General features: G+C 37.5%; 1 protein-coding gene across 2 annotated transcripts in view; it reads left to right on the top strand.

Annotated features, from left to right (window-relative positions):
- Nucleotides 1-13,900, top strand: part of SPAG9 (sperm associated antigen 9) — a 135,092-nt gene that overhangs the window by 57,998 nt on the left and 63,194 nt on the right. For both annotated transcript variants that reach the window (XM_028091365.2, XM_028091364.2), the window contains exons 4-5: nucleotides 5,844-5,938; nucleotides 11,529-11,679. In XM_028091365.2, coding sequence (XP_027947166.1) covers nucleotides 5,844-5,938; nucleotides 11,529-11,679 — 246 coding nt within the window. The remainder of the gene's footprint in view (nucleotides 1-5,843; nucleotides 5,939-11,528; nucleotides 11,680-13,900) is intronic.

Below are 13,900 nucleotides of genomic sequence, written 5' to 3'. Positions count from 1 at the left end.
ACAGCTTTTTCCATAGGATCCCCTCCCTCAGTCACAAGCAGCTTCTTTCCTCTCCCCTGATAGGCTCCTTTTATTTTGCTCTGCCTCAAGGAAGGTTTATGTAACACACAGATAACTGCTTTGAAATATGGGTCTGTCTGCTCTAGACCACGTTTTCCTGTGCTTATACATCTATACTAGAAATGCCATTCAGTTAGCAATTATAAATAGCTGTCCATTGCTAAAGAGCTAGGTGAACTAAAGGTAAATTCTGGAAACCTTCAGGGAAAGGAAGTTTGAAGGGATTAACCTTATCTTTTCACTATTCCCTGCAATGAAGATAACCTTTTTTACATGCACACAGAAAAGTTATTTATTTATTTATTTTAAGATTTTATTTATTTATTTGACAGAGAGACACACAGCGAGAGAGGAAACACAAGCAGGGGGAGTAGGAGAGGGAGAAGCAGGCTTCCCGCGGAGCAGGGAGCCCGATGTGGGGCTTGATCCCAGGACCCTGGGACCATGACCTGAGCCAAAGGCAGACGCTTAACAACTGAGCCACCCAGGCACCCCCCAAAAAGTTATTTAAATGGCACTTCTATCAAACACATTGTTTGCTGCTTAAGAGAAATCTGCTGTGGCTCTTTTTGTAATATGAATAACTGTTCTCTTTCAAATCAAATCCAAAATTTTGTACCAATACTGAATTTGCTTAAAAGAAGATAGGCCTTAAAGAAGGCAGTGGAGGAAATACAAACATTAAGCAATTGTGAGGCACTTGGGCCACATGTATACATACTCTTAGTCACCAAAAACTTGAACCCTCATCTTACATCAGGGAGTATTTAAATGCATTCTTTTTTTTTTTTAAAAGATTTTATTTATTTATTTGAGAGAGAGAGAAAGAGAGAGCACACGAGAGGGGGGAGGGTCAGAGGGAGAAGCAGACTACCTGCTGAGCAGGGGGCCCGATGCGCGGGGCTCGATCCAGGGACTCCAGGATCATGACCTGAGCCGAAGGCAGTCGCTTAACCAACTGAGCCACCCAGGCGCCCTAAATGCATTCTTATTTCATCCTCTGACCAAACTCCCATCATCCATCCCCATTTTAGAGATTGAGGTTTAGAGAGGAATATGAAGTGATTTGTTCCAAATTTCATGCTAGTATGTGACTGGATTTGAACCTAGGTCTTTCATATTTTGTTGCCTGATTTTTCTTTTCTTTTTCTTTTTTTTAAGATTTTATTTATTTATTTGACAGAAAGAGAGCACAAGTAGGGGGAGTAGCAGGTTGAGGGAGAGGGAGAAGCAGGCTCTTTGCTGAGCAGGGAGCCGGATGTGGGGCTCGATCCCAGTACCCTGGGATCGTGACCTGAGCCAAACACAGAGGCTTAACTACTGAGCCACCCAGGAGCCCCTGTTCCCTGAATTTTCAATAACACTTTTAGGTTATGGACCGTAATGAGTGTTAAAAGCACTAGAAATTTTTTTATGCCTCTTTGCTTTCTGGCATTGCAACAACCTTAAGAATAGTGGCCTTGCAAGTATAGATATATGATTCTTGGGCTGTGCACAGCAAGATTTACGGCAAACACGATTAAAAGTCCACTTTTCTCCAAAACCTCACTTATTGCCTTACTTCCCAGTTTTATCCAAGCTGACAGTCAACCTCTGCTGTGATTTCTCTATGCAGAGGGGATTCTGGATCTGCCAACTGTTTGTTGCTGAATCAACTCCTGAATAAGTGTGAATTAATGTACATACCTGAGAAAGTGGAGAGTTGTAGTTTTGAGATCAGGAGGGATGGGGCTAGTGGACCCAATAGTAGATTATCTAAAGCATGCCCTCTTTTACTATCTCACCTTTCTCTCTTGTCTGGCACCACTGATCCTGCCCTCCCATTCACTTTTTTTTTTTTTTTTTTTTTTAAAGCAGAGCTATAGGGGCCCCCCCCTGGGTAGTTCAGTTGTTAAGCATCTGCCTTCGGCTCGGGTCATGATCCCAGGGTCCTGGGATCAAGCCCCATATCAGGCTCCCTGCCGGGGGGGGGGGGGGGCGGGGAAGCCTGCTTTTCCCTCTCCCACTCCCTCTGCTTGTGTTCCTGCTCTCGCTGTCTCTCTGTCAAATAAATAAATAAAATCTTAAAAAAAAAAATAAAGCAGAGCTATATTGTGAAGCCCTGTAATTAAAAATAAAAAATTTTTTTAATTGAAGAAATTTTTTCCAAGATTTTATTTATTCATTTGAGACACAGAGATACAGAGAGAGAGAGAGCATGAGCAGGGGCAGAGGCAGAGGGAGAGGGAGAAGCAGGCTCCCCACCCCAGCCAGGAGCCCAGTGCGCGGCTCGATCCCAGGACCCTGGGATCATGACCTGAGCCGAAGGCAGATGCTTAACCATCTGAGCCACCCAGGTGCCCCTAATTAAAATTTTTACATACAATTTATTTTTTCTACTTTTTTTGATGCATTTACAGAATGTAGTGCATATTTTATTTCAGACGTCAGGAAATGCTTTAGGGTGTGGGGTTTTCTTGTGGGTGTGAGGAAGAAAGAACAATGAGCTTATCGCTTGCCTAGAGAATTGACTAAAAGGGCAAATACAAAACTGGTCCTAGAATGCTTAACTTTTTGACGACTGAGTCAGAGGGACCGGAGTTCTGGCCCTAAAGCCAACAGAACACGGTTGATCAGTAACTAGCTGGTCAAATGGGGCAAGTTATTTTAATCTTAAACTGGAGTTTATAAAATTCTAATATTGTGAGGATTAAATGAAACTGGCTATAAATGCACTGGTTGACTTATGCTTAATAAATGTCAGCTATTATTTTGTTATTATTCTGTACTATAAAGTGCTAGTTTAATTGGACTGGAACCAGTTTCATTACATAGACCATTTTGGAATTATATATGGGATATATCATTTGAAGAAGGAATCAGTCTTTTGAAGGTTTAGAATTTAAAAAAAAAACTTTTTTTTCCAAAGATTTTATTTATTTATTTGACAGAGAGAGACAGAACACAAGCAGGGGGAGTGGGAGAGGGAGAAGCAGGCTTCCCAAGGAGCAGGGAGCCCGATGTGGGGCTCCATCCCAGGACCCTGGGATCATGACCTGAGCCGAAGGCAGACGCTTAACGACTGAGCCACCCAGGCGCCCCTAGAATTAAAAAAAAAATTTTCTTTTAAAAAGTATGGCCCTATTTTTTTTTTTTAAGATTTTATTTATTTATTTGACAGACACAGCGAGAGAGGGAACACAAGCAGGGGGAGTGGGAGAGGGAGAAGCAGGCTTCCTGCAGAGCAGGGAGCCTGATGCGGGGCTCGATCCCAGGACTCCGGGATCATGACCTGAGCCGAAGGCAGATACTTAACCCACTGAGCCACCCAGGCACCCCTAGAATTCACAAATTAAAAAAATCATTAAAGACAACAATCAATCCACAGAATGGACTATTTGGGGGGGGCGTAGAACTGATTCTGTCTTTGCATTTATAACTTTATTTGTCTATATTGAATAAATAGAATACTATAAGGGCAGTCTACCTAGGGGAGATTTCTGTTTTCTTCATTTGAGTGCTTAAGGGAAACTTAAATTCTTTCATCTGAGCTAATCAATTACGTATGATTACTATCCAGTATATAAGAATTCAACTTAGGTTTTCTAAAATCTTTTGAAAATTTAAGTTGATATCTATTTGGCCCAACCATCACTGTTATTTTAGTTTCATTTTTGTTTTTTTCCTTAAAGTTCTTCCTGCCTGATTCAAGAAGAAAACAGTTCATTATTTCTGACTTGCTGACACAAAGGCAAAAACTGTATTTCTGCAAATATGTTCTTTAAATGGGGGTAAAGAGAAAAATCTGTAAATTTAAAATAGAAGATATGTAAATTCAAAACTTTAAAGAATGCCTTCACATACCATATCCCTGTAAATCTACATTAATTTTTCTTAGCCTGATACAATTCTTTTTTTTTTTTTTTTAAGATTTTATTTATTTATTTGACAGAGAGACACCGAGAGAGGGAACACAAGCAGGGGGAGTGGGAGAAGCAGGCTTCCCGCAGAGCGGGGAGCCCGATGCAGGGTTTGATCCCAGGACCCCGGGATCATGACCTGAGCCGAAGGCAGACACCCAACGACTGAGCCACGCAGGCGCCCCTGCCTGATACAGTTCTTATTTAGACAGTTCTAATTGGGAAACAGACTGATTAATTCTTTTATAATGTTTGATAGAATTACTTGTCTTGATTCATGCATCAGTTCAGCTTTTTGTTTATTTGAAGTAAAGAACAATTTCAAAGAGATTTATGTATTTAATTTTTCTGCATATATGCCAAGTAAAATTTTCCCAAAAAAAGTGTGCTTTTTAAAAATTTTATAAATTTGCTCAAAATCTTGTTTCTTTCAGTAGTTATGCTTTTAATATGCTGCAGTGCATATTTTCATGTTATGTTGAGATTGAAATCCATGTTCATACAACTAAAGTTTAGAAACTTCCATAGCTGTTCCATGCCTTTTTAAGCATTCAAGGAACATTCACGTTTTAAGAATTCAAAGGATAGTCCCAAGAAAGTCATCAACCTTTTCTTGTCTACTTTTCAAATTTGCATTCTTTTAGATTGCTAACATACCTTTTCTTATTCCTTAAAATTTATTTTTTCTTATCGTATCATGTTAGTATCTAGCAAAGGCCTTTTGATTTTATGATTGAAATTTGTTGCATTTTACATGTTTTAATGCCCGATTTAGGTTCCTTAAAAGTGGAACTGTAGATTACCAGAAACTAAATAGGATTACAGAATTTCTTTTCAGTTTATATACTTGATATTCTTGACGTTTTTACTTCCATATTCAGCTTGTCCATTTTATGGCTCCTTATCCAAGATTTAAAATCAGAGCACTCTGATGGGGCACTTGGCTGGCTCAGTCTGTAGAGCATGGGACTCTTGGTCTCAGGGTTGTGAGTTTGAGCTCCATGTACTTAAAAATAAAATCTTAAAAAATAAAATCAAAGTGCTCTGATTTTTCATTTTATTTACTATTAGATGATTATATTAATGATACCAATAAATTAACAATCAAATGAAAGAGAAAATAGTCTAGCATTCTTTTTGTTTTTTAAGATTTTATTTATTTATTTGAGAGAGAGAGAGGTGCACCTGTGGGGGGCAGGGCAGAGGGAGAAGAAGATTTCCTGCTGAGCAGGGAGCCTGACATGGGGCTCAATGCCAGGACCCTGAGATCATGACCTGAGCCAAAGGCAGACACGAACCGACTGAGCCACCCAGGCACCCCATATTTTAACATTCTTTTAATGAAATCTATAGGCACAAGAAATAAACATCTTGGTATTAAATTAAGTTACTTAATTAAATCGAAAGTGATATTTACTCTGAATCCTTTGTAAAATGGAAAAAATCACCACATCAGGGTATGGCTTCTTCTCAAGTTTCATGTTAATTTCTTTTTTGTTTCCCATTTTAGTGAGCGGATTTCTCAAATGCCCTCTATTATTTTTATCAGTGGTCTTTTATCACCTCCTCCCCAATGCCTATATTCTAACTTGTGTTATTTATGTCAAAATTTTATCTTTTAATAGTGTCACATATTGTTAAAGTTTTTGCTATGCTAAGCAACATGTTGGCTACTTCTTTGGACACCAGCATCTTTAAATGTAAACATTTGCATATATTCCTTTGCCACCTAAAATTTTTTCATCCTTAATATTCTTTTCCATGGAACTGTGGGTAGTCTGATAAATATGAAATTTCTACAAAAATGTTTCCCTTGTTAAAACACTGTTTTTATTTCAGATATTGGCCTTAAAATTTGCATATTTTTTTCTTTCTTCAAAATAGATGATCCATAATTATATGGAACACTTAGAAAGAACAAAACTTCATCAGCTCTCAGGGAGTGATCAACTAGAGTCCACAGCTCATAGTAGAATTAGGTAAGCTTTATTAAACATTTTGCCTTGAGAAAAATCAAAATAATCTGTTTCTGTTTCTCCCTGTTCTTTAATCCTGGAACAATAGTTAGGCTGATTCACAAAGCTCTCTCTCAAAAAGCATGGTTGGAATGCTACAGGAGAGAATAGCATAGAAAAATAGAAACAGCCCTCACTATTAAAAGGTAAATCGTGAGCCATGCCATCTAAGCAATGTATCGAGGTATTTTGATTGTTTTATAATACTTAATGGAGATTATACCAGGTTTAAAGTTTTCTGATTTGTAGGGGGTGCTGAAAATTTTTCATTTCTCCTGTATAATTGGTTTAAAGTCCTTTTCGTTACCAAGAAGCATGTTTGAAAGGGTTAGACTTCTGTTTGCTGTAGAAGTGTGAATAAATTATGCAGATCTCCCAGCATTGTAGCCAATGAGCTAAGCCAGGACTCTTAGTGGAGAGCAAAGTAGTTAATAGGCTGGCTGTCGCTCTGGATCGCTGCATAAACGCGAGGAGCAGCAGCTCTATGGTTATGAGGTGGGGAGAGCAGGATGACGTCATCGCTTCGGAGCTGCTGCAGGATGGAGTGGAAAGCTGCTGCTGATGGCATTGTTTTTGTGGCAGCCGCTGAATGACAGATCCTCACTACAAAGATTCCCCTTTGGCCCCTGTGTAGGCCTCCTGGTTCCGGTATTTCACCATGCCAGCACAGCGCCATGAGTCCTGGATGCATGCTGCTGTTTGTGTTTGGCTTTGTTGGCGGGGCGGTGGTCATTAATTCTGCTATCTTAGTATCTCTCTCTGTTTTGCTGCTTGTGCACTTTTCTATTTCTACCGGTGTGCCAGCTCTGACGCAGAACCTACCAAGGATACTCAGGTACTCTAGTCTCTCTTAGAAGCCCCTGTTAGTTGGTTTTCTCAAATTTTTAGCTTCACAGGTCTGCTTTGTAACCATTTCTGTTGCAGATTGAAACAATGGAAAATGGCCTGAAGCTAGGATCTTCTCTTCTTATTTATAGTAATTTACAGGCTATCACCTAGGGATATGGCTTTGTCTTTGGAAACTACGGATTTAAGAAAAGGATTTTCATATTGTACTTATGCACAAGTACAGGGTCATTGTGGTCTTGTGTTAGGCAGAGTGTTCAAAGAATAAAGGGAGAGCAAGAGTAAAACACTGGGTCCAAGTTTATAAACCTCTGTGTTTAGCATCTGAGCATTTGGGGGCCAGTATCTTTTATGCTGAGATGTATAGTCGGGTAGGCACAGGCTGTAGGTGTTTATTTTGTTCAGTTATCCTTTGACTGATGGACATTTAGGCATCATTTTTGCAATTTTTGATAACTTGCGGGAACTGACAATTTAAATATTTTCTTTCTAAAAAAAATATATTTTAAAGTGAAAGGATTTAAACCTTTTAGAGCAAGGAATGCATTTTTCCCCTCATCATTTACACATCAAAGTTGTGAAAGCTTTACAAAGCCTATTCACTATTGTTTTGTCAGATGTTGCCCTTTCTTTGTAGACTTGGGTGACAAATATCCGTGCCTGCTTGTGGGGGCAGTCATTAATCTCGGGGGCTTTGCTGCTGCTCACTCTACTCACACCCTGTAAGAACCGTCTTCAACATCTTAGATATTTATTTAAGGGTTGTGTGTCTTCTGTTTTCTAACTCCTCAAACTAAAGACATCTGATTTGTTCAGATTTCTGCATTGTGCGAGGTTTTAAAGGAAGGTTCATGGTGTCGAGCTTTTATTATTTAAATATTTACTTAAAATACTCAACTTGTGGATTTAGATAAATTAAGATGAATTAAATTAGTATATTCCCTCAAGGTGTTCTTTCTATTCATCAGTCGGATCGTGTTTAACATTAGTTTAAGGCCCAGAAGTTAAATTTCATCTGTGATCTAAAAATTATGTATATTTAGGCTTTTAGGAGATTAAAAAAACCTTAACTAAAGCAAATGTAAGATTAAAATAAGACGAATTTTAAAGGGCTGTCCTAGGTTTCAGCTCTGTTGGAGATGGCAGTGCTCTGCTGGGCCGCGCAGGGCCGTGCAGTGGGTAAGAGGCTTTGGAGCTGGGCTGCCTGGTTATAAATGTTCTGCCACATGGCAGCTGTAGGACCTCTGGCAAGTTGCTTAAAATCTCTGCGCCTGGGTTTCCTCCCCTGAGGTTCTTACCCCTCTGGGTAGTTTTAAAAATCAAGTGTGAGATTATTATTTTTTATTTAATCAGTTGCAAGATATTTAGTAAGCCAAACAAGTAAATAATTTGCAGTCACTTATATATGTGCTCCACTTTTAGCAGAACTGCTTTCCAGAACTCTACTTATTTTACTGATAAAATACCTTATGATTAAATTTGAAAAGTTCCTTGACACAAAAATTGCTGATCTAATGGAATAAAGATATCAAAGTCTTCAGTATTAAGATTAAATTGTCAAGAAATAGGTGGGTTCCAAGGAAAGTACATGGGCTTTGGAGTGCAACAGGTCTGACTTTGAGCCCCATCTCTGTGTATTACTAATGCTTAATGTCTCTGTGCATTACTTTTCTTAATCTGAAAACGGGAAAGAATCCCTATTTCCATGAGAGTGTAAACAAACCATCCTTTGTGCTTGCCACATGGTGAATGTTGAACAATCTTTTTAAAATTTTATTAATGGTTATTTGTTTTAAATGTCTATAGAGCCAAGAAGCTGTTTCAAAACACAATTGGGAATTTATTTATACACAGGTTACATTTAAATAACCAACTAAAAAATGAATATATGGAAGGAACTAAGGCAGTTTTTAAAAGAATATAACAAGAATTCTGATAGTTGAAGATGGCTTTGTTTCTAAACAGTGGCCGCATAGTAAAACATATTGAAACCCCTGGGATTTAAACCTGTTACTTGATGTTTTTCCAAGTGTATCCCATTCTTTGGTTTCTTCTGTAAGTTTCACTGAAGCACTTAATATGTAGAGTACTAAACATGCATACCAACATAGTTTGGGACTTAAAATGTTCAACTTTTCAGGGTTTCTTTTAAAAGTAGGATTCTAACTGACTTGCATAATTACATGTGCTCTCTCCCCTCACCTCTCATGAAATTTATCAGTAAATAAGGAGAGACGACATGTATGTAGTATTATTGTTTTCCAGAGTTGAAACAGTGTGACCCAAAGCATCAGGACCTTCTTGATAGTCTCTGAAGAAAAATGCCCTCCCTATGGAACAGATTGTAAATGATTAATAAAAGCAGTACAAAGAGGTGTGAATTCTACTGGTATTTTGGATTGTAGGCTTAGTTAACAGGAGTGGAAAAGCAAAACTTGGCACCATAGCAGACTCTTTCCTCCAGTAGTTTTATACTTTTTCTGTATTTGATCTGTGTGAAAACGAATGTCTTCATATAGGAAGATAATTATGACTGGCCTGTGTTTTGATTTCTGTTAGCAGTGTGATGGATTTACATGAAATCTGTATTATCTTCTGCTTGTCTTTGCTTTTTGGGTTAGAGAGCTTTCCATTAAGCTATCCTATTAAATTCACACCTTTTTGCTTAAGTTATTCAGATATGTTAAATAAATAAGCCACTTAGTACCTCTTAGACAATTAGATTATTGGTTCCCAAAATACCCCCCCAAATTGAGGGATAAACATCAGGCAGCAACTTTTTATTTTGTCAAGTATGGATGTTAAAACAAAATTTGCTTTCTAATCATTGTCACCATCATTTGATGAAGGGATTTAAAATCAAAGGAGAAAAGATGTAGAAAAAGGTCCATCATTCTCAGGAAAGAACAGGTTCTGTGATACATGGAAATGTGTATGTGTACAATATGGCCTATATTACCCAATAAGGATATAATAAATAATGTCTGTTTTCACTGTGGACTTAGGAAAACTTTATTGCTGAGCCAGCATTAGGGAATAAGTGGTCTAAACAGAATAGCTGAGTAGTTACTTTAGTCTTTGTCATTTGGTTGTTCTGGAAGCTCATAGAAACAAACTTAAATTTGTCATTAAAATCTAGCCTTTTATTGTGCTACCTACCTGCGTTTGAATTTTCCCAGATCAAATAGGTAAAGTACCCAAGTATAAAGAAATGATGAATACTTAACTAATAGAGAAAAGTCCTGTTTTATTTCCTTGTGCATACACACCTTTAACCAAATGCAATCTCTCAATCCTTTTCCTTCAGCCAATCTTTAAGAGGTTCTGACAGTTTTACTGATCCTTTCTTCTTTTTTTTTTTTTTTAAAGATTTTATTTATTTATTTGAGAGAGAGAGAATGAGAGATAGAGAGCACGAGAGGGAAGAGGGTCAGAGGGAGAAGCAGACTCCCTGCCGAGCAGGGAGCCCGATATGGGACTCGATCCCGGACTCCAGGATCACGACCCGAGCCGAAGGCAGTCGCTTAACCAACTGAGCCACCCAGGCACCCTTACTGATCCTTTCTGATTGTAGTTAGGAGTGGAAGAGCATATCCTTTGTGTTAAGTGAGGGCTGATTTCAGGTGGCTTAAGTTTCTTGTTTTTTTAAAAATGAGCTTACAGAATAAAGGACTTATTTAGCAAAACTGAATATTTTCCCACTTTTATATATAACCTCAGTGGTTCTATTCTAATTTACATTCTGGCCAGTAGAGGTATGAGTTCCAGGAGGCTCCAAACCTTTAGTGTCTCTTTTCTTGCTGGTTTCTACTTTTTTGGGTTAATGACCCAGGACAACCTCTTCCTAGGCTGGTTTCCACCCTCCAGAAAAGCCTTTTTTATTTGTAATCTATGCATCACCAAAGGATATGTTTCTTATTGAAATTCTATTATTATTAAAATTGTAACTCTTGTTCATTGAAATTTCCCACAAAGCATTGGAAACTCTACAGTCTTTTATAGAATTTTTCAGCCTTGTTTGGAAAAACTGACAGTGGTTTTCTCACATATTATATGATTGAAAGGAACACGTAATATTGGTTCTGTAGAAAAAGACAGCTTTCCTGCTATTAAGGATTAAAACTCTTCGAGTTCTTTTTACCACTTAATCAGTAGTCCTGATTTAGATTATACATAGATTTTCCATTAGGCAGAAGAGACGCACCCCGAAGAGCCTTGGGCAAATATCTAGGTATTGGTTTGAGAATTTGGGAAGTGTAGAAGCAAGGGTGGGATTCACTTACAAAGGAGGAGGTTGCCAGTTTCCCTAGGGCTAACGTAAGCGTGAGTGAAAATTTAGTAGCTTTTGTCGCTGTGAAACCAGACCAGAGACTGCTCCCCAGGCGAGGAATTCATCAGTCACTTATAAGATTTCTTTTACTACTTTTCTTAGTTAATTTCTTGGGGCTAATTTGAACTTCTGAGACTGTCCTTTTTCGTTGGTAAGTCTACTGTTTAGAACTTTTCTTAGTTAATTTCTTGGGGCTAATTTGAACTTCTGAGACTGTCCTTTTTCTTTGGTAAGTCTACTGTTTAGATAGGCAGATGGTATTTTTTAAGAGTGATTTTTCTAAAACAGAGACAGCCCGGGCTTATTACTTATGGTCATGATGAATAGAAATTAAAAAGGAATGAATGAATGCTTAATTTTTTCTCCCCTCTTCAATAGAAAAGAACGTCCTATATCACTAGGGATTTTCCCATTACCTGCTGGAGATGGATTGCTTACGCCGGACACTCAGAAAGGCGGAGAGACCCCTGGATCAGAGCAATGGAAATTTCAGGAATTAAGTCAACCACGTTCTCATACTAGCCTGAAGGTAAGCTTCATTCTGCTGAAACCTTCAATTTACATTGTATATAAGCTTTCGTATTCAAATTGAAGTGCTGGATAGCTAAAACATAATAAAATGAAAGTTTGTATACATTTAATCTTGTAAAACTAATGCCTTTTATTTATATGTTTTTTTGCCTTTCTTTTAAATTGGAAATGAGCTCTTCCCAAAGAGTTAGATTTTTACTATTCTTTTTCAACTTATATAGGAAAACAAAGTCAAGCATTGTTATTTCTTGATTAGTATACTAATGATACTAATTACCAAAATTTCTATTTGATTTAGGCTGTTTTGATATTTATTTGATCATATAAATTTTGTAGTGAATGTAATGTTCTTTAGAATTGAAAATCATTGGTACCAGAAATCCTTGGTTCACTGTTGGAAGCTTCACAGTTTAGTAAGGCTTCGCTTTTTTTTTTTTTTAAACATGATTTTTTTTTCCTCAAACCTCTTCATAAAGCAATATCCAAAAGTGCATTGTGTTTAGCTAAAAAGGCCTGGTGTGGACGCCTGGGTGGCTCAGTTGGTTAAGCGACTGCCTTCGGCTCAGGTCATGATCCTAGAGTCCCGGGATTGAGTCCCACATTGGGCTCCCTGCTCAGCAGGGAGTCTGCTTCTCCCTCTGACCCTCCCCCCTCTCATGTGCTCGCTCTCTCTCTCTCTCTCTCTCTCAAATAAATAAATAAAATCTTTAAAAAAAAATTTAAAAAATAAATAAAAAGGCCTGGTGTTGGTTTTGACCAAGAACATACCATCAAATATAAGTATAGTTAATTGTATACTCTAAGAGGGAAGATATACTAATAGTTAAAAAAATATTTAAAGTTGGGGCTCCAAGCTGGCTCAGTCAGAAGAGCATGCAACTCTTGATCTTGGGGATGTAAGTTTGAGCCCCTTGATGGGTGTAGAGATTACATACATACATACATACATACATACATAAACAAACTTTAAAAAATTAAAATTATATTCTGTTTCTTATAAAGTTGAAATTTGTAAAGAGAATATTGATTATAAAAGAATCTTGTTATATTATAACATCTATCATAAAACAAATAGGCCACCTATAATGAATACAAATAAATTACATCTTATTTCCTTTTCTTGCTTTCTTTTTTTCCAAAGTACTTATTATGATCTAAGTGCTTAAAGATAGCTCTTATACTTTTAAAATACTAAGTCATTTACTTAATTACTTTGTCTTTTTCTCTCCATTCAGAACATAAAAGTCCATGTGGTTTATTTACTGCTGTATCCCTAGCACTTAGAAAAGTGCCTAGCACATAGTGGCCACTCAGAACGTGTTTGTTGAATGAATTATTTGTTTCAGGTATTAGGAAGGCTTTTTTGGGATAGTATAAATGATCTGTCAGCTCTGCTAGGTAGATGCATTTAGAATCATTTCATTGACCTTTGAAATGTGCTCAAAACAGTAAGCAGTCAATAAATATTTTTGATAGCTTTTCAATCCCACTGAAAAGTATTTTTAACAGTAAAACTGACCTCACCTTTTCCCCTTCTCTTTTCCTTGTTGCTCAGTTTATTAGAAGCTAATCCTGTGGCTGCTCAATATCAATCCACAGTGGTGCCCGTAGGAAACTCTCTAATTCTTTACTCCTACTGCCACACTGGCTTTTTTTTTTAAAAACCTGCCTGTAGGTTTACTAGGTCTTCCAAAACAGCCATCCTTCAATTCACCTACTTACTGTGTCCCTTTCCCAAAACACAATTAAGTAGGAGGGATACTTTTAGTACATCAAAAATGTATACCATATGGTAACTGTATTTTAATTATATTCCAAAAAGGAACCTTAAAGAGAAGATTATTATAATTCTCTTGTTGTTTAATCCAGCAACATGCTGTGACAGAACTTTACTGAAAGTTATAAACTGATTAACAGATTATTAATGTGGACTTAAGCCAGAGAGGGTTTTTTTGTACCCTCCTTAGAGATACGAAGGCAAGTATTTCCCAGAGAGTTTCTAGAATAAAATCCTGTCTCTATACTCTGGACATGGAGCCACTAAATGAGATAAAGGCTCAACAAGTACAGATTTCTAGGAGTGGAGTGGAGTGGTACATTACAGAACAGCAAAAATCTGATTTTCAAAGTATGTCTAATAATTAAGACATACTTTATTATTACCTAGGCCCTTGTTATAAATCATAAATCAGACGTCTTTCTCTAACTTTGTGAAAGGC

Source organism: Eumetopias jubatus, unplaced genomic scaffold, assembly GCF_037043125.1.
Source record: "Eumetopias jubatus isolate StellerSeaLion01/CBP00866 unplaced genomic scaffold, mEumJub1_p1.0 scaffold_10, whole genome shotgun sequence".
Lineage (NCBI taxonomy): Eukaryota > Metazoa > Chordata > Mammalia > Carnivora > Otariidae > Eumetopias > Eumetopias jubatus.
Note: the sequence above shows the minus strand (reverse complement) of the source record. Positions and strands in the feature narration are given on the sequence as shown.